At 55.0% G+C, this 22717-nt stretch overlaps 1 protein-coding gene across 1 annotated transcript in view; it reads left to right on the plus strand.

Annotated features, from left to right (window-relative positions):
- The window catches only part of LOC107307386 (uncharacterized), a 39923-nt gene extending 23608 nt beyond the window's left edge, over positions 1–16315 (plus strand). The window contains exons 9-12 of the mRNA XM_085533371.1: positions 3849–3902; positions 8318–8377; positions 13227–13272; positions 16182–16315. Of these exons, the coding sequence (XP_085389497.1) occupies positions 3849–3902; positions 8318–8377; positions 13227–13272; positions 16182–16212 (191 nt within the window). The 3' untranslated portion in view covers positions 16213–16315. The remainder of the gene's footprint in view (positions 1–3848; positions 3903–8317; positions 8378–13226; positions 13273–16181) is intronic.
- Positions 16316–22717: the final 6402 nt, after the last annotated feature.

The following is a 22717-nucleotide window of genomic DNA, read 5'->3' on the forward strand; positions in this document are numbered from 1 at the left end:
CCATAGAGCCCCATAGAGACCCCATAGACACCCCATAGAAACCCCATAGAGACCCATAGACACCCCATAGAGACCCATAGAAACCCCATAGAGACCCACAGAGACCCCATAGAGCCCCATAGAGTCCCCATTGACCCCTATAGGCCCCATTGACCCCATAGAACCTCCATAGAACCCATAGAGATAGAGCCCCCATTGACCCCATAGAGCCCCATAGAGCCCCCATTGACCCTATAGAGACCCCAATAGCCCCCATAGAGCCCCATAGAGACCCCACTGACCCTATAGAGACCCCAATAGCCCCCATAGAGCCCCATAGAGACCCCACTGACCCTATAGAGACCCCAATAGCCCCCATAGAGCCCCATAGAGACCCCACTGACCCTATAGAGACCCCAATAGCCCCCATAGAGCCCCATAGAGACCCCACTGACCCTATAGAGACCCCAATAGCCCCCATAGAGCCCCATAGAGCCCCCATTGACCCTATAGAGACCCCAATAGCCCCCATAGAGCCCCATAGAGCCCCCATTGACCCTATAGAGACCCCAATAGCCCCCATAGAGCCCCATAGAGCCCCCATTGACCCTATAGAGACCCCAATAGCCCCCATAGAGCCCCATAGAGACCCCACTGACCCTATAGAGACCCCAATAGCCCCCATAGAGCCCCATAGAGACCCCACTGACCCTATAGAGACCCCAATAGCCCCCATAGAGCCCCATAGAGACCCCACTGACCCTATAGAGACCCCAATAGCCCCCATAGAGCCCCATAGAGACCCCACTGACCCTATAGAGACCCCAGTAGCCCCCATAGAGCCCCATAGAGACCCCACTGACCCTATAGAGACCCCAGTAGCCCCCATAGAGCCCCATAGAGACCCCACTGACCCTATAGAGACCCCAGTAGCCCCCATAGAGCCCCATAGAGACCCCACTGACCCTATAGAGACCCCAGTAGCCCCCATAGAGCCCCATAGAGACCCCACTGACCCTATAGAGACCCCAGTAGCCCCCATAGAGCCCCATAGAGACCCCACTGACCCTATAGAGACCCCAGTAGCCCCCATAGAGCCCCATAGAGACCCCACTGACCCTATAGAGACCCCAGTAGCCCCCATAGAGCCCCATAGAGACCCCACTGACCCTATAGAGACCCCAATAGCCCCCATAGAGCCCCATAGAGACCCCACTGACCCTATAGAGACCCCAATAGCCCCCATAGAGCCCCATAGAGACCCCACTGACCCTATAGAGACCCCAGTAGCCCCCATAGAGCCCCATAGAGACCCCACTGACCCTATAGAGACCCCAATAGCCCCCATAGAGCCCCATAGAGACCCCACTGACCCTATAGAGACCCCAGTAGCCCCCATAGAGCCCCATAGAGACCCCACTGACCCTATAGAGACCCCAATAGCCCCCATAGAGCCCCATAGAGACCCCACTGACCCTATAGAGACCCCAGTAGCCCCCATAGAGCCTCATAGAGACCCCACTGACCCTATAGAGACCCCAGTAGCCCCCATAGAGCCCCATAGAGACCCCACTGACCCTATAGAGACCCCAATAGCCCCCATAGAGCCCCATAGAGACCCCACTGACCCTATAGAGACCCCAATAGCCCCCATAGAGCCCCATAGAGACCCCACTGACCCTATAGAGACCCCAGTAGCCCCCATAGAGCCCCATAGAGACCCCACTGACCCTATAGAGACCCCAGTAGCCCCCATAGAGCCCCATAGAGACCCCACTGACCCTATAGAGACCCCAGTAGCCCCCATAGAGCCCCATAGAGACCCCACTGACCCTATAGAGACCCCAATAGCCCCCATAGAGCCCCATAGAGACCCCACTGACCCTATAGAGACCCCAGTAGCCCCCATAGAGCCCCATAGAGACCCCACTGACCCTATAGAGACCCCAATAGCCCCCATAGAGCCCCATAGAGACCCCACTGACCCTATAGAGACCCCAATAGCCCCCATAGAGCCCCATAGAGACCCCACTGACCCTATAGAGACCCCAATAGCCCCCATAGAGCCCCATAGAGACCCCACTGACCCTATAGAGACCCCAGTAGCCCCCATAGAGCCCCATAGAGACCCCACTGACCCTATAGAGACCCCAATAGCCCCCATAGAGCCCCATAGAGACCCCACTGACCCTATAGAGACCCCAATAGCCCCCATAGAGCCCCATAGAGACCCCACTGACCCTATAGAGACCCCAGTAGCCCCCATAGAGCCCCATAGAGACCCCACTGACCCTATAGAGACCCCAATAGCCCCCATAGAGCCCCATAGAGACCCCACTGACCCTATAGAGACCCCAGTAGCCCCCATAGAGCCCCATAGAGACCCCACTGACCCTATAGAGACCCCAATAGCCCCCATAGAGCCCCATAGAGACCCCACTGACCCTATAGAGACCCCAGTAGCCCCCATAGAGCCCCATAGAGACCCCACTGACCCTATAGAGACCCCAGTAGCCCCCATAGAGCCCCATAGAGACCCCACTGACCCTATAGAGACCCCAGTAGCCCCCATAGAGCCCCATAGAGACCCCACTGACCCTATAGAGACCCCAATAGCCCCCATAGAGCCCCATAGAGACCCCACTGACCCTATAGAGACCCCAATAGCCCCCATAGAGCCCCATAGAGACCCCACTGACCCTATAGAGACCCCAGTAGCCCCCATAGAGCCCCATAGAGACCCCACTGACCCTATAGAGACCCCAGTAGCCCCCATAGAGCCCCATAGAGACCCCACTGACCCTATAGAGACCCCAATAGCCCCCATAGAGCCCCATAGAGACCCCACTGACCCTATAGAGACCCCAGTAGCCCCCATAGAGCCCCATAGAGACCCCACTGACCCTATAGAGACCCCAATAGCCCCCATAGAGCCCCATAGAGACCCCACTGACCCTATAGAGACCCCAATAGCCCCCATAGAGCCCCATAGAGACCCCACTGACCCTATAGAGACCCCAATAGCCCCCATAGAGCCCCATAGAGACCCCACTGACCCTATAGAGACCCCAGTAGCCCCCATAGAGCCCCATAGAGACCCCACTGACCCTATAGAGACCCCAATAGCCCCCATAGAGCCCCATAGAGACCCCACTGACCCTATAGAGACCCCAATAGCCCCCATAGAGCCCCATAGAGACCCCACTGACCCTATAGAGACCCCAGTAGCCCCCATAGAGCCCCATAGAGACCCCACTGACCCTATAGAGACCCCAATAGCCCCCATAGAGCCCCATAGAGACCCCACTGACCCTATAGAGACCCCAGTAGCCCCCATAGAGCCCCATAGAGACCCCACTGACCCTATAGAGACCCCAATAGCCCCCATAGAGCCCCATAGAGACCCCACTGACCCTATAGAGACCCCAGTAGCCCCCATAGAGCCCCATAGAGACCCCACTGACCCTATAGAGACCCCAGTAGCCCCCATAGAGCCCCATAGAGACCCCACTGACCCTATAGAGACCCCAGTAGCCCCCATAGAGCCCCATAGAGACCCCACTGACCCTATAGAGACCCCAATAGCCCCCATAGAGCCCCATAGAGACCCCACTGACCCTATAGAGACCCCAATAGCCCCCATAGAGCCCCATAGAGACCCCACTGACCCTATAGAGACCCCAGTAGCCCCCATAGAGCCCCATAGAGACCCCACTGACCCTATAGAGACCCCAGTAGCCCCCATAGAGCCCCATAGAGACCCCACTGACCCTATAGAGACCCCAGTAGACCCCATAGAGCCCCATAGAGACCCCATTGACCCTATAGAGCCCCATAGAGACCCCACTGACCCCACTGTCGCCCCACAGCCACCCCCACAGAGCCGTACGAGAACGTCCCCGATGTGACCCGACACTCCCTGGGTGAGTCCCTGCCCCATAAGTTCCCCTATGTGCCCCATAACTATCCCTGCCCCATAACTATCCCTGCCCCATAACTATCCCTGCCCCATAACTAACCCTGCCCCATAACTATCCCTGCCCCATAACTATCCCTGCCCCATAACTAACCCTGCCCCATAAGTGCCCCTGCCCCATAACTATCCCTGCCCCATAACTATCCCTGCCCCATAAGTGCCCCTGCCCCATAAGTGCCCCCCACCCCATAACAAGCTCCCCCCGCCCCACAAGTTCCCCCACCCCATAACAACATCCTCCCGCCCCATAAGTGCCCCCCACCCCATAAGTTCCCCTATCTGCCCCATAAGTGCCCTTATCTGCCCCATAAGTGCCCTTACCTGCCCCATAAGTGCCCCTATCTGCCCCATAAGTGTCCCTATGTGCCCCATAAGTTCCCCTATGTGCCCCATAAGTGCCCCTATCTGCCCCATAAGTGCCCCCTGCCCCACAAGTCCCCCCACCCCATAACAACATCCTCCTGCCCCATAAGTGCCCCCCACCCCATAAGTGCCCCCTGCCCCATAAGTGCCCCCACCCCATAAGTGCCTCCTGCCCCATAAGTGCCCCTATGTGCCCCATAAGTGCCCCCCACCCCATAACCCTATAAGTGCCCCCACCCCATAAGCGCCCCCTACCCCATAAGTGCCCCTATCTGCCCCATAAGTGCCCCCAGCCCCATAAGTGCCCCCACCCCATAAGTTCCCCTATGTGCCCCATAAGTGCCCCCTGCCCCACAAGTCCCCCCACCCCATAACAACATCCTCCTGCCCCATAAGTGCCCCCCACCCTATAAGTGCCCCCTGCCCCATAAGTGCCCCCACCCCATAAGTGCCTCCTGCCCCATAAGTGCCCTTATGTGCCCCATAAGTGCCCCCCACCCCATAACCCTATAAGTGCCCCCACCCCATAAGCGCCCCCTACCCCATAAGTGCCCCTATCTGCCCCATAAGTGCCCCCAGCCCCATAAGTGCCCCCACCCCATAAGTTCCCCTATGTGCCCCATAAGTGCCCCTATCTGCCCCATAAGTGCCCCCTGCCCCACAAGTCCCCCCACCCCATAACAACACCCTCCTGCCCCATAAGTGCCCCCCACCCCATAAGTGCCCCCTGCCCCATAAGTGCCTCCAGCCCGTAAGTGCCTCTATCTGCCCCATAAGTGCCCCTATGTGCCCCATAAGTGTCCCCCACCCCATAACCCTATAAGTGCCCCCACCCCATAAGCGCTCCCTACCCCATAAGTGCCACTATCTGCCCCATAAGTGCCCCCAGCCCCATAAGTGCCCCCACCCCATAAGTTCCCCTATGTGCCCCATAAGTGCCCCTATCTGCCCCATAAGTGCCCCCTGCCCCACAAGTCCCCCCACCCCATAACAACACCCTCCTGCCCCATAAGTGCCCCCCACCCCATAAGTGCCCCCTGCCCCATAAGTGCCTCCAGCCCGTAAGTGCCTCCTGCCCCATAAGTGCCCTTATCTGCCCCATAAGTGCCTCTATCTGCCCCATAAGTGCCACTATCTGCCCCATAAGTGCCCCACTGCCCCATAAGTTCCCCTATCTGCCCCATAAGTGCCCTTACCTGCCCCATAAGTGTCCCTATGTGCCCCATAAGTGCCCCTATCTGCCCCATAAGTGCCCCTATCTGCCCCATAAGTGTCCCTATGTGCCCCATAAGTTCCCCTATCTGCCCCATAAGTGCCCTTTCCTGCCCCATAAGTGCCCCTATCTGCCCCATAAGTGCCCCTATCTGCCCCATAAGTGCCCTTATCTGCCCCATAAGTGCCTCTATCTGCCCCATAAGTGCCCCACTGCCCCATAAGTTCCCCTATCTGCCCCATAAGTGCCCTTATCTGCCCCATAAGTGCCCTTACCTGCCCCATAAGTGTCCCTATGTGCCCCATAAGTTCCCCTATCTGCCCCATAAGTGCCCTTACCTGCCCCATAAGTGCCTCTATCTGCCCCATAAGTGCCCCCACCCCATAAGTGCCCCTATCTGCCCCATAAGTGCCCTTATCTGCCCCATAAGTTCCCCTATCTGCCCCATAAGTGCCCCTATCTGCCCCATAAGTGCCATATATGCCCCATAAGTGCCTCTATCTGCCCCATAAGTGCCCTTATCTGCCCCATAAGTGCCTCTATCTGCCCCATAAGTTCCCCTATGTGCCCCATAAGTGCCTCCACCCCATAAGTACCCCTATCTGCCCCGTAAGTGCCCCTACCCCATAACCCCATAACAAGCTCCCCCTGCCCCATACGTGCCCCCACCCCATAAGTGCCCCCCACCCCATAAGTGCCCCTATCTGCCCCATAAGTGCCCCCGCCCCATAAGTGTCCCTATGTGCCCCATAAGTGCCCCTATCCACCCCATAAGTTCCCCAATCTGCCCCATAAGTGCCCTTATCTGCCCCATAAGTGCCTCTATCTGCCCCATAAGTGCCCCCCACCCCATAAGTGCCCCCCACCCCATAACCCTATAACAAGCTCCCTTTGCCCCATAAGTGCCCCCACCCCATAAGTGCCCCTATCTGCCCCATAAGTGCCCCTATCTGCCCCATAAGTGCCCCCCACCCCATAAGTGCCCCTATGTGCCCCATAAGTGCCCCTATCTGCCCCATAAGTGCCCCTATCTGCCCCATAAGTGCCCTTACCTGCCCCATAAGTGTCCCTATGTGCCCCATAAGTTCCCCTATCTGCCCCATAAGTGCCCTATCTGCCCCATAAGTTCCCCTATGTGCCCCATAAGTTCCCCTATCTGCCCCATAAGTTCCCCTATCTGCCCCATAAGTGTCCCTATGTGCCCCATAAGTGCCCCTTTCTGCCCCATAAGTACCCTTATCTGCCCCATAAGTGCCCCCCACCCCATAAGTGCCCCCCACCCCATAACAAGCTCCCTCTGCCCCATAAGTGCCCCCACCCCATAAGTTCCCCTATGTGCCCCATAACAACCTCCCTCTGCCCCATAAGTGCCTCTATCTGCCCCATAAGTGCCCTCCACTCCATAACCCCATAACTGCCCCCCACCCCATAAGTGCCCCCACCCCATAAGTGCCCCTGTCTGCCCCATAAGTGCCCCCACCCCATAAGTGCCCCCAGCCCCATAAGTGCCCCCACCCCATAAGTGCCCCTATCTGCCCCATAAGTGCCCCTATCTGCCCCATAAGTGCCCCCTGCCCCACAAGTCCCCCCACCCCATAACAACATCCTCCTGCCCCATAAGTGCCCCCCACCCCATAAGTGCCCCTATCTGCCCCATAAGTGCCCCTATCTGCCCCATAAGTGCCTCCACCCCATAAGTGCCTCCTGCCCCATAAGTGCCCCTATGTGCCCCATAAGTGCCCCCCACCCCATAACCCTATAAGTGCCCCCACCCCATAAGCGCCCCCTACCCCATAAGTGCCCCTATCTGCCCCATAAGTGCCCCCAGCCCCATAAGTGCCCCCACCCCATAAGTTCCCCTATGTGCCCCATAAGTGCCCCTATCTGCCCCATAAGTGCCCTTACCTGCCCCATAAGTGCCCCTATCCACCCCATAAGTGCCCCTTTCTGCCCCATAAGTGTCCCTATGTGCCCCATAAGTGCCCCTATGTGCCCCATAAGTGCCCCTATCTGCCCCATAAGTGCCCCTATCTGCCCCATAAGTGCCCCTTTCTGCCCCATAAGTGTCCCTATGTGCCCCATAAGTGCCCCTATCTGCCCCATAAGTGCCCCCAGCCCCATAAGTGCCCCCACCCCATAAGTTCCCCTATGTGCCCCATAAGTGCCCCTATCTGCCCCATAAGTGCCCTTACCTGCCCCATAAGGGCCCCTATCCACCCCATAAGTGCCCCTATCCACCCCATAAGTGCCCCTACCCCATAACTGCCCCCTGCCCCATAAGTGCCCTTATCTGCCCCATAAGTGCCCTTACCTGCCCCATAAGTACCCCACTGCCTTATAAGTAAGTGCCCCTATCTGCCCCATAAGTGCCCCTATGTGCCCCATAAGTGCCCTTACCTGCCCCATAAGTGCCCCTATCTGCCCCATAAGTGCCCCTATCTGCCCCATAAGTGCCTCTATCTGCCCCATAAGTGCCCCTATCTGCCCCATAAGTGCCCCTATCTGCCCCATAAGTGCCCCTATCTGCCCCATAAGTGCCCTTACCTGCCCCATAAGTGCCCCTATCTGCCCCATAAGTGCCCCTATCTGCCCCATAAGTGCCTCTATCTGCCCCATAAGTGCCCCTATCTGCCCCATAAGTACCCCTATCTGCCCCATAAGTACCCCTATCTGCCCCATAAGTTCCCCTATGTGCCCCATAAGTGCCCCTATCCGCCCCATAAGTGCCCTTACCTGCCCCATAAGTGCCCCTATCTGCCCCATAAGTGTCCCTATGTGCCCCACAGGTGACAGCCTGGAGTACATCAACATCCCCACGGCGACGTCCAGCCCGGCATCGCGCTACGGTCTGACCCCAAACATCCCATAATAGCCCCCATACATCCCTATATGTCCCTATATGTCCCCATATTGACCCTATATGTCCTTATATATCCCTATATTGACCCTATATGTCCCCTATGGGGCCCCATATGTCCCTATATGTCCCATATGGGGTCCATATGGTCTCTCTATGTCCCTATATTGACCCTATATGTCCCTATATGTCTCCTATGGGGCTCATATTGACCCTATGGGGCCCTATATGTCCCTATATATCCTCTATAGGGCCCCATATTGACCCTGTATGTCCCTATATGTCCCTATATTGACTCCATATGTCCCTATATTGACCCTATATGTCCCTATATTGACACTATATGTCCCCATATGTCCCTATATAGACCCCATATGTCCCTATATGTCCCTATATTGACCCCATATGTCCCCATATGTCCCTATATTGACCCCATATGTCCCCATATGTCCCTATATTGAACCTATATGTCCCTATATGTCCCTATATTGACCCTATATGTCCCTATATCGACTCTATATGTCCCTGTATTAACCCTATATGTCCCTATATGTCCCTATATAGACCCCATATGTCCCTATATGTCCTGATATTGACCCTATATGTCCCCATTTTGACCCTATATGTCCCTATATTGACCCTATATTGACCCTATATGTCCCTATATGTCCCTATATTGACCCCATATGTCCCCATATGTCCCTATATTGACCCTATATGTCCCCTATGGGGCCCATATTGACCCTATATGTCCTTATATTGGCCCTATATGTCCCCTATGGGGCCCATATTGACCCTATATGTCCCTATATGTCCCTATATTGACCCCATATGTCCCCATATGTCCCTATATTGACCCTATATGTCCCCTATGGGGCCCATATTGACCCTATATGTCCTTATATTGACCCTATATGTCCCCCATATATCCCTATATTGACCCTATATGTCCCTATATGTCCCTATATTGACCCCATATGTCCCCATATGTCCCTATATTGACCCTATATGTCCCTATATGTCCCTATATTGACCCCATATGTCCCCATATGTCCCTATATTGACCCCATATGTCCCTATATGTCCGTATATTGACCCTATATGTCCCTATATATCCCTATATTGACCCTATATGTCCCCTATGGGGCCCATATTGACCCTATATGTCCTTATATTGGCCCTATATGTCCCCTATGGGGCCCATATTGACCCTATATATCCCTATATTGACCCTATATGTCCCCTATGGGGCCCCATATGTCCCTATATGTCCCCTATGGGGTCCATATTGTCCCTATATGTCCCCTATGGGGCCCATATTGACCCTATTTGTTCCCTATGGGGCCCCATAAGTTCCTATATGTCCCCTATGGGGCCCATACTGGCCCTATATGTCCCCTATGGGGCCCATATGTCCCTATATGTCCCCTATGGGGCCCATATTTACCCTATATGTCCCCTATATGTCCCCTATGGGGCCCATATTGTCCCTATATGTCCCCTATGGGGCCCATATTGACCCTATTTGTTCCCTATGGGGCCCCATAAGTTCCTATATGTCCCCTATGGGGCCCATACTGGCCCTATATGTCCCCTATGGGGCCCCATATGTCCCTATATGTCCCATATGGGGTCCATATGGTCTCTCTATGTCCCTATATTGACCCTATATGTCCCTATATGTCCCCTATGGGGCTCATACTGACCCTATATGTCCCATATGGGGCCCCATATGTCCCTATATGTCCCCTATGGGGCCCATACTGACCCTATAGGTCCCCTATGGGCCCATATTGAGCCTATATGTCCCCTTTGGGGCCCATACTGACCCTATATGTCCCCAATGGGGCCCCATATTGACCCTATATGTCCCCTATGGGGCCCCATACTGACCCTATATGTCCCCTATGGGGTCCATATGGTCTCTATATGTCCCTATATTGACCCTATATGTCCCTATATGTCTCCTATGGGGCTCATATTGACCCTATGGGGCCCTATATGTCCCTATATATCCTCTATAGGGCCCCATATTGACCCTATATGTCCCTATATGTCCCCATATTGACCCTATATGTCCCTATATTGACCCTATATTGACCCTATATGTCCCTATATATCCCTATATTGACTCTATATGTCCCCTATGGGGCCCATATTGACCCTATATGTCCTTATATTGGCCCTATATGTCCCCTATGGAGCCCCATATTGACCCTATATGTCCCCTATGGGGCCACATACTGACCCTATATGTCCCCTATGGGGCCCCATATGTTCTTATATGTCCCTATATTGACCCTATATGTCCCTATATGTCCCCTATGGGGCTCATATTGACCCTATGGGGCCCTATATGTCCCTATATATCCTCTATGGGGCCCCATATTGACCCTATATGTCCCTATATGTCCCCATATTGACCCTATATGTCCCTATATTGACCCTATATTGACCCTATATATCCCTATATTGACCCCATATGTCCCCTATGGGGCCCATATTGACCCTATATGTCCTTATATTGGCCCTATATGTCCCCTATGGGGCCCCATATTGACCCTATATGTCCCCTATGGGGCCCCATACTGACCCTATATGTCCCATATGGGGTCCATATGGTCTCTATATGTCCCTATATTGACCCTATATGTCCCTATATGTCCCCTATGGGGCTCATATTGACCCTATGGGGCCCTATATGTCCCTATATATCCTCTATGGGGCCCCATATTGACCCTATATGTCCCTATATGTCCCCATATTGACCCTATATGTCCCTATATTGACCCTATATGTCCCTATATATCCCTATATTGACCCCATATGTCCCTATATGACCCCATGTGTCCCCATATGTCCCTATATCGACCCTATATGTCCCTATACTGTCCCCATATGTCCCTATATGTCCCTATATTGACCCCATATGTCCCTATATTGACCCCATATGTCCCTATATGTCCCTATATAGACCCCATATGTCCCTATATGTCCTGATATTGACTCTATATGTCCCTATATGGACCCCATGTCCCCATATGTCCCTATATTGACCCTATATGTCCCTATATGTCCCTATATCGACCCTATATGTCCCTGTACTGTCCCCATATGTCCCTATATAGACCCCATATGTCCCTATATTGACCCTATATCTCCCAATATTGACCCCATATGTCCCTGTATTAACCCTATATGTCCCTATATTGACCCTGTATGTCCTGATATTGACCCTATATGTCCTTATATGGACCCCATGTCCCTATATGTCCCAATATTGACCCCATATGTCCCTATATTGACCTTATATATCCCTATATGTTTCTATATGTCCCCATATGTCCCTATATTGACCCTATATGTCCCCATATTGACCCCATATGTCTCCATATGTCCCTATATGGACCCCATATGTCCCTATATTGACCCTATATGTCGCTATATGTCGCTATATTGACCCCATATGTCCCTATATTGACCCTATATGTCCCTATATGTCCCTATATGTCCCCATATGTCCCTGTATTAACCCTATATGTCCCTATATTGACCCCATATGTCCCTATATTGACCCCATATGTCCCTATATTGACCCTATATGTCCCTATACTGTCCCCATATGTCCCTATATGTCCCTATATTGACCCCATATGTCACTATATTGACCCTATATGTCCCCATATGTCCCTATATAGAACCTATATGTCCCTATATGTTCCTATATTGACCCCATATGTCCCTATATTGACCCTATATGTCCCTATATGTCCCTATATTGACCCTATATGTCCCCATATTGACCCTATATGTCCCTATACTGACCATATATGTCCCTATATGTCCCTATATTGACCCCATATGTCCCTATATTGACCCTATATGTCCCTATATGTCCCTATATTGTCCCTATATTGACACTATATGTCCCAATAATGACCCTATATGTCCCTATATGTCCCCATACGTCCCCATATTGACCCTATATGTCCCTATATTGTCCCCATATGTCCCTATATTGACCCTATATGTCCCCATATGTCCCCATATTGACCCTATATGTCCCTATATTGACCCCATATGTCCTTATATTGACCCTATATGTCCCCATATGTCCCTATATTGACCCTATATGTCCTTATATTGACCCTATATGTCCCTATATTAACCCTATATGTCCCCATATGTCCCTATATTGACCCCATATGTCCCTATATTGACCCTATATGTCCCCATATGTCCCTATATTGACCCTATATGTCCCTATATTGACCCTATATGTCCCTGTATTAACCCCATATGTCCCTATATGTCCCCATATGTCCCTATATTGAACCTATATGTCCCTATATGTCCCTATATGACCCTATATGTCCCCATATGTCCTTATATTAGCCCTATATGTCCCTATATTGACCATATATGTCCCCATATGTCCCTATATTGACCCCATATGTCCCTATATGTCCCTATATGGACCCCATGTCCCTATATGTCCCTGTATGTCCCTATATTGACCCCATATGTCCTTATATTAACCCTATATGTCCCCATATGTCCCTATATTGACCCCATATGTCCCCATTTTGACCCTATATGTCCCTATATGTCCCCATATTGACCCCATATGTCCCTATATGTCCCTATATGTCCCTATATTGACCCTATATGTCCCTATATTGACCCTATATGTCCCTATATTGACCCCATATGTCCCTATATTGACCCCATATGTCCCTATATTGGCCCCATATGACCCCATATGTCCCTATATTGACCCTATATTGACCCCATATGTCCCTATATTGACCCCATATGTCCCTATATGGACCCCATAGGTAGCGACCGCGAGAGCGACGCCGATGGCCCCGACTACGAGAACGTGTATGGACCCATAAGTGCCCCTATCTGCCCCATAAGTGCCCCTATCTGCCCCATAAGCACCCCATAAGTGCCCTTATATGCCCCTCTGCCCCATAAGTGCCCTTATCTGCCCCATAAGTGCCCCTATCTGCCCCATAAGCACCCCATAAGTGCCCCTATCTGCCCCAATGCCCCATAAGTGCTCCTATCTGCCCCATAAGTGCCCTTATCTGCCCCATAAGTGCCCCTATCTGCCCCATAAGCACCCCATAAGTGCCCTTATATGCCCCTCTGCCCCATAAGTGCCCTTATCTGCCCCATAAGTGCCCCTATCTGCCCCATAAGAGCCCCATAAGTGCCCCTATCTGCCCCAATGCCCCATAAGTGCTCCTATCTGCCCCATAAGTGCCCTTATCTGCCCCATAAGTGCCCCTATCTGCCCCATAAGTGCCCTTATCTGCCCCATAAGTATACCCCGATCTGCCCCATAAGTGCCCCTATCTGCCCCATAAGTGCCCTTATCTGCCCCATAAGTGCCCCTATCTGCCCCATAAGTGCCCCTATCTGCCCCATAAGTGACCCCATATGCCCCATAAGCACCCCATAAGTGCCCTTATATGCCCCTCTGCCCCATAACTGCCCCTATCTGCCCCATAAGTGCCTTTACCTGCCCCATAAGTGCCCCTATCTGCCCCATAAGTGCCCTTATCTACCCCATAAGTGCCCTTATATGCCCCATAAGTGCCCTTATCTGCCCCATTAATGCCCCTATCTGCCCCATAAGTGCCCCTATCTGCCCCATAAGTGCCCTTATATGCTCCACTGCCCCATAAGTGCCCCTATCTGCCCCATAAGTGCCCTTATCTGCCCCATATGTACCCCTATCTGCCCCATAAGTGCCCCTCTCTGCCCCATAAGTGCCCTTATCTGCCCCATAAGTGCCATATATGCCCCATAAGTGCCCTTACCTGCCCCATAAGTGCCCTTACCTGCCCCATAAGTGTCCCTATCTGCCCCATATCTGCCCCATAAGTGCCCTTATATGCACTACTGCCCCATAATTGCCCCTATCTGCCCCATAAGTGCCCTTATCTGCCCCATAAGTGACCCTTTCTGCCCCATAAGTGCTCCTATTTGCCCCATAAGTGCCCTTACCTGCCCCATAAGTGCCCTTATCTGCCCCATAAGTGCCCCTATCTGCCCTATAAGTGCCCCTATCTGCCCCATAAGAGCCCCATAAGTGCCCCTATCTGCCCCATAAATGCCCCTATCTGCCCCATAAGTGCCCCTATCTGCCCCATATCTGCCCCATAAGTGCCCCTATCTGCCCCATAAGAGCCCCATAAGTGCCCCATCTGCCCCATAAGTGACCCTCTGCCCCATAAGTGCCCCCATATGCCCCATAAGTGCCCCTATCTGCCCCATATCTGCCCCATAAGTGCCCTTATCTGCCCCATCTGCCCCATAAGTGCCCCTATATGCCCCATTGATGCCCCATAAGTGCCCCTATCTGCCCCATAGGAGCCCCATAAGTGCCCCTACCTGCCCCATAAGCACCCCATAAGTGCCCTTATATGCCCCTCTGCCCCATAAGTGCCCTTATCTGCCCCATAAGTGCCCCTATCTGCCCCATAAGTGACCCCATATGCCCCATAAGCACCCCATAAGTGCCCTTATATGCCCCTCTGCCCCATAAGTGCCCTTATCTGCCCCATAAGTGCCCTTATCTGCCCCATAAGTGCCCCTATCTGCCCCATAAGTGACCCCATATGCCCCATAAGCACCCAATAAGTGCCCTTATATGCCCCTATCTGCCCCATAAGTGCCCTTACCTGCCCCATAAGTGCCCCCATCTGCCCCATAAGTGCCTCTATCTGCCCCATAAGTGCCCTTATCTGCCCCATAAGTGCCCCTATCAGCCCCATAAGTGCCCCTATCTGCCCCATAAGTGCCCTTATCTGCCCCATCTGCCCCATAAGTGCCTCTATCTGCCCCATAAGTACCCCTATCTGCCCCATAAGTGCCCCTATCTGCCCCATAATTGCTCTTCTGCCCCATAAGTGCCCCCATCTTCCCCATAAATACCCCAATCTGCCCCATAAGTGCCCTTATATGCCCCACTGCCCCTTAAGTGCCCTTATCTGTCCCATAAGTACCCCATCTGCCCCATAAGTGTTCCTATCTGCCCCATAAGTGCCCCCATCTGCCCCATAAGAGCCCCATAAGTGCCCTATCTGCCCCATAAGTGCCACTATGTGCCCCATAAGTGCCCCTATCTGCCCCATAAATACCCCTATCTGCCCCATAAGTGCCCCTATCTGCCCCATAAGTGCCCCTATCTGCCCCATAAGTGCCCCTATCTGCCCCATAAGTGCCCCTATCTGCCCCATAAGAGCCTCTATCTGCCCCATAAGTGCCCTTATCTGCCCCATAAGTGCCCTTACCTGCCCCATAAGTGCCCCTATCTGCCCCATAAGTGCCTTTATATGCCCCATCTGCCCCATAAGTGCCCCTATATGCCCCATTGATGCCCCATAAGTGCCCCTATCTGCCCCATAGGAGCCCCATAAGTGCCCCTATCTGCCCCATAAGCACCCCATAAGTGCCCTTATATGCCCCACTGCCCCATAAGTGTCCCTATGTGCCCCATAAGTGCCCCTATGTGCCCCATAAGTGCCCCCATCTGCCCCATAAGTGCCCCTATCTGCCCCATAAGTGCCCCTATCTGCCCCATAAGAGCCTCTATCTGCCCCATAAGTGCCCTTATCTGCCCCATAAGTGCCCCTATCTGCCCCATAAGTGCCTTTATATGCCCCACTGCCCCATAAGTGCCCCTATCTGCCCCATAAGTGCCCTATCTGCCCCAAAAGTGCCCTATCTGCCCCATAAGTGCCCCAATCTGCCCCACATAAGGTCTCTCTGCCCCACAGGACCCCCCCTCGCCCCCCCGGCCCCACATAATTTCCTGCTGCCCCACACGAAGCTCCCAGGGCTGACGCCACCTGAGAAGACGCCGCGACCCACAGATCCCCACTGACCCCATTAAAGACCCACAGCCACCCCACAGACTCCTATGGGCCCTTCGTCAGCCCCATAGATGCCCCACTGACCCCATGGCCACCCCATAGATCCTATGGGTACCCACTGACCCCATGGCAGCCCCATAGACACTATGGCCACCCCATAGAGCCTATGGGTACCCTCTGACCCCATGGCCACCCCATAGACCCCATGGCCACCCCATAGACCCCATGGCCACCCCATAGATCCTATGGGTACCCACTGACCCCATGGTCACCCCATAGATCCTATGGGTACCCCATAGATCCTATGGCCACCCCATAGATCCCATGGCCACCCCATAGATCCTATGGGTACCCACTGACCCCATGGTCACCCCATAGATCCCATGGCCACCCCATAGACCCCATGGCCACTCCATAGATCCTATGGGTACCCCATAGATCCTATGGCCACCCCATAGACCCCATGGCCACCCCATAGACCCCATGGTCACCCCATAGATCCTATGGCCACCCCAAAGATCCTATGGGTACCCACTGACCCCATGGTCACCCCATAGACCCCATGGTCACCCCATAGACCCCATGGCCACCCCATAGATCCCATGGCCACCCCATAGACCCCATGGCCACCCCATAGACCCCATGGCCACCCCATAGATCCTATGGGTACCCACTGACCCCATGGCCACCCCATAGACCCCATGGTCACCCCATAGATCCTATGGGTACCCCATAGATCCTATGGGTACCCACTGACCCCATGGCAGCCCCATAGACACTATGGCCACCCCATAGACCCTATGGGTACCCTCTGACCCCATGGCCACCCCATAGACCCCGTGGCCACCCCATAGATCCTATGGGTACCCACTGACCCCATGGCAGCCCCATAGACACTATGGCCACCCCATAGACCCCATGGCCACCCCATAGATCCTATGGGTACCCCATAGACCCCATGGCCACCCCATAGATCCTATGGCTACCCCATAGACCCTATGGGTACCCTCTGACCCCATGGCCACCCCATAGACTCCATGGCCACCCCATAGATCCTATGGGTACCCCATAGACCCCATGGCCACCCCATAGATCCCATGGCCACCCCATAGACCCCATGGCCACCCCATAGATCCTATGGGTACCCCATAGATCCTATGGCCACCCCATAGACCCCATGGTCACCCCATAGACTCCATGGCCACCCCATAGATCCTATGGGTACCCCATAGACCCCACGGCCACCCCATAGATCCCATGGCCACCCCATAGATCCTATGGGTACCCCATAGATCCTATGGGTACCCCATAGATCCTATGGCCACCCCATAGACCCCATGGCCACCCCATAGACCCCATGGCCACCCCATAGATCCTATGGGTACCCACTGACCCCATGGCCACCCCATAGATCCTATGGGTACCCACTGACCCCATGGTCACCCCATAGACCCCATGGTCACCCCATAGACCCCATGGTCACCCCATAGACCCCATGGTCACCCCATAGATCCCATGGCCACCCCATAGATCCTATGGGTACCCACTGACCCCATGGCCACCCCATAGATCCTATGGGTACCCTCTGACCCCATGGCCACCCCATAGACCCCATGGCCACCCCATAGGCCCCATGGCCACCCCATAGATCCTATGGGTACCCACTGACCCCATGGCCACCCCATAGACCCCATGGGTACCCTCTGACCCCATGGCCACCCCATAGACACTATGGCCACCCCATAGATCCCATGGGTACCCACTGACCCCATGGCCACCCCATAGACTCCATGGCCACCCCATAGATCCTATGGGTACCCCATAGATCCTATGGCCACCCCATAGACCCCATGACCACCCCATAGATCCTATGGGTACCCCATAGACCCCATGGTCACCCCATAGATCCCATGGCCACCCCATAGACCCCATGGCCACCCCATAGATCCTATGGGTACCCCATAGACCCCACGGCCACCCCATAGACTCCATGGCCACCCCGTAGATCCTATGGGTACCCTCTGACCCCATGGCCACCCCATAGACCCCATGGCCACCCCACAGACCCCATGGCCACCCCATAGATCCTATGGGTACCCACTGACCCCATGGCAACCCCATAGTCACTATGGCCACCCCATAGACCCTATGGGTACCCTCTGACCCCATGGCCACCCCATAGACCCCATGGTCACCCCATAGATCCCATGGCCACCCCATAGATCCTATGGGTACCCACTGACCCCATGGCCACCCCATAGACCCCATGGTCACCCCATAGACCCCATGGCCACCCCATAGATCCTATGGGTACCCACTGACCCCATGGCCACCCCATAGACCCCATGGCCACCCCATAGATCCCATGGCCACCCCATAGATCCCATGGCCACCCCATAGACCCCATGGCCACCCCATAGATCCTATGGGTACCCCATAGACCCCATGGCCACCCCATAGATCCTATGGGTACCCACTGACCCCATGGCCACCCCATAGATCCTATGGGTACCCCATAGATCCCATGGCCACCCCATAGATCCTATGGGTACCCACTGACCCCATGGCAGCCCCATAGACACTATGGCCACCCCATAGACCCCATGGCCACCCCATAGATCCTATGGGTACCCCATAGACCCCATGGCCACCCCATAGATCCCATGGCCACCCCATAGATCCTATGGGTACCCACTGACCCCATGGCCACCCCATAGACCCCATGGTCACCCCATAGACCCCATGGCCACCCCATAGATCCCATGGCCACCCCATAGACCCCATGGCCACCCCATAGATCCTATGGGTACCCACTGACCCCATGGCCACCCCATAGATCCTATGGGTACCCCATAGATCCTATGGCCACCCCATAGATCCCATGGCCACCCCATAGATCCTATGGGTACCCCATAGATCCTATGGGTACCCCATAGACCCCACGGCCACCCCATAGACCCCACAGCCACCCCACAGACCCCATGGCCACCCCATAGACCCCATGGTCACCCCATAGACCCTATGGCCACCCCATAGATCCCATGGTCACCCCATAGACCCCATGGCCACCCCATAGATCCTATGGGTACCCCATAGATCCCATGGCCACCCCATAGATCCCCATGGTCACCCCATAGACCCCATGGCCACCCCATAGATCCTATGTGTACCCCATAGATCCTATGGCCACCCCATAGACCCCATGGCCACCCCATAGACCCCATGGCCACCCCATAGACCCCATGGCCACCCCATAGATCCTATGGGTACCCCTATGGCCACCCCAAAGATCCTATGGGTACCCCATAGATCCCATGGCCACCCCATAGATCCTATGGGTACCCCATAGATCCCATGGCCACCCCATAGATCCCATGGCCACCCCATAGACCCCATGGCCACCCCATAGATCCCATGGCCACCCCATAGACCCCATGGCCACCCCATAGATCCTATGGGTACCCACTGACCCCATGGCCACCCCATAGACCCCATGGTCACCCCATAGACCCCATGGCCACCCCATAGATCCCATGGCCACCCCATAGACCCCATGGCCACCCCATAGATCCTATGGGTACCCACTGACCCCATGGCCACCCCATAGATCCTATGGGTACCCCATAGATCCTATGGCCACCCCATAGATCCCATGGCCACCCCATAGATCCTATGGGTACCCCATAGATCCTATGGGTACCCCATAGACCCCACGGCCACCCCATAGACCCCACAGCCACCCCACAGACCCCATGGCCACCCCATAGACCCCATGGTCACCCCATAGACCCTATGGCCACCCCATAGATCCCATGGTCACCCCATAGACCCCATGGCCACCCCATAGATCCTATGGGTACCCCATAGATCCCATGGCCACCCCATAGATCCCCATGGTCACCCCATAGACCCCATGGTCACCCCATAGATCCTATGGGTACCCACTGACCCCATGGCCACCCCATAGACCCCATGGCCACCCTATAGATCCTTGTGGGTACCCCATAGATCCCATGGCCACCCCATAGATCCTATGGCCACCCCAAAGATCCTATGGGTACCCCATAGATCCCATGGCCACCCCATAGACCCCATGGCCACCCCATAGATCCTATGTGTACCCCATAGATCCTATGGCCACCCCATAGACCCCATGGCCACCCCATAGACCCCATGGCCACCCCATAGACCCCATGGCCACCCCATAGATCCTATGGGTACCCCTATGGCCACCCCAAAGATCCTATGGGTACCCCATAGATCCCATGGCCACCCCATAGATCCTATGGGTACCCCATAGATCCCATGGCCACCCCATAGATCCCATGGCCACCCCATAGATCCTATGGGTACCCACTGACCCCATGGCCACCCCATAGATCCCATGGCCACCCCATAGACCCCATGGCCACCCCATAGACCCCATGGCCACCCCATAGATCCCATGACCACCCCATAGATCCTATGGGTACCCCATAGATCCTATGGCCACCCCATAGACCCCATGGCCACCCCATAGACCCCATGGTCACCCCATAGATCCTATGGCAACCCCATAGATGGCCCACTGACCCCATAGAGAGGGTCTCTGCCCCACATAGGGGGTTTTCTGCCTCATAGATGGGATCACAGCCCCATAGAGAGGTTCCCAGCCCCATAGAGAGGGTCCCAGCCCCATAGAGAGGGTCTCAGCCCTACACAGGGGGGTCCCAGACCCATAGAGAGGGTCCCAGCCCCATAGAAAGGGTCTCAGCCCCATAGAGAGGGTCTCTACCCCACTAATGGGGGTCTTCTGCCCCATAGAGAGGGTCTCTGCCCCACATAGGGGGTTTTCTGCCCCATAGATGGGATCCCAGCCCCATAGAGAGGTTCCCAGCCCCATAGATGGGATCCCAGCCCCATAGATGGGATCCCAGCCCCATAGAGAGGGTCTCTGCCCCACATAGGGGGGTTCCCAGCCCCATAGAGAAGGTCCCAGCCCCATAGAGAGGATCTCTGCCCCACATAGGGGGGATCCCAGCCCCATAGAGAGGGTCTCTGCCCCACATAGGGGGGTTTTCTGCCCCATAGAGACGGTCTCAGCCCCATAGAGAAGGTCTCAGCCCCATAGAGGGGGTCTCAGCCCCATAGAGAGGGTCTCTGCCCCACATAATGGGATCCCAGCCCCATAGAGAGGGTCCCAGCCCCATAGATGGGATCCCAGCCCCATAGAGAGGGTCTCAGACCCATACAGAGAGTCTCAGCCCCACATAGGGGGGATCCCAGCCCCACTGAGGGGGTCTCAGCCCCATAGAGAGGATCTCTGCCCCACATAGGGGGGTCTCAGCCCCATAGAGAGGTTCCCAGCCCCACATAATGGGGTCCCAGCCCCATATAGAGGTTCCCAGCCCCATAGAAAGGGTCTCTGACCCATAGAGAGAGTCTCAGCCCCATATAGGGGGGATCCCAGCCCCACTGAGGGGGTCTCAGCCCCATAGAGACGCTCTCTGCCCCACATAGGGGGGTCTCAGCCCCATAGAGAGGTTCCCAGCCCCACAGAGAGGGTCTCAGCCCCACATAATGGGGTCCCAGCCCCATATAGAGGTTGCCAGCCCCATAGAAAGGGTCTCTGACCCATAGAGAGAGTCTCAGCCCCACATAGGAGGGATCCCAGCCCCACTGAGGGGGTCTCAGCCCCATAGAGAGGTTCCCAGCCCCACATAATGGGGTTCCAGCCCCATATAGAGGTTCCCAGCCCCATAGAAAGGGTCTCTGCCCCATAGAGAGGGTCTCTGCCCCATAGAGAGGGTCTCAGCCCCTTAGAGACGGTCTCTGCCCCATAGAGGGGTTCCCAGCCCCATAGAGAGGGTCTCTGACCCATAGAGAGAGTCTCAGCCCCACATAGGAGGGATCCCAGCCCCACTGAGGGGGTCTCAGCCCCATAGAGAGGTTCCCAGCCCCACATAATGGGGTTCCAGCCCCATATAGAGGTTCCCAGCCCCATAGAAAGGGTCTCTGCCCCATAGAGAGGGTCTCTGCCCCATAGAGAGGGTCTCAGCCCCTTAGAGACGGTCTCTGCCCCATAGAGGGGTTCCCAGCCCCATAGAGAGGGTTCCCAGCCCCATAGAGAGGGTCTCAGCCCCATAGAGGGGTTCCCAGCCCCATAGAAAGGGTCTCAGCCCCATAGAGAGGGTCTCTGCCCCACATAGAGAGGGTCCCAGCCCCATAGATGGGATCTCAGCTCCATAGAGAGGGTCTCAGCCCCACATAAGGGGGTCTCAGCCCCATAGAGGGGTTCCCAGCCCCATAGAGATGGTCTCAGCCCCATAGAGAGGGTCTCTGCCCCATAGAGAGGGTCTCAGCCCCATAGAGGGGTTCCCAGCCCCATAGAGATGGTCTCAGCCCCATAGAGAGGGTCTCTGCCCCATAGAGAGGGTCTCAGCCCCATAGAGGGGTTCCCA

Source organism: Coturnix japonica, unplaced genomic scaffold, assembly GCF_054131305.1.
Source record: "Coturnix japonica strain WE unplaced genomic scaffold, WE-NBRP24 Scf058, whole genome shotgun sequence".
Taxonomy (NCBI): Eukaryota; Metazoa; Chordata; class Aves; order Galliformes; family Phasianidae; genus Coturnix; species Coturnix japonica.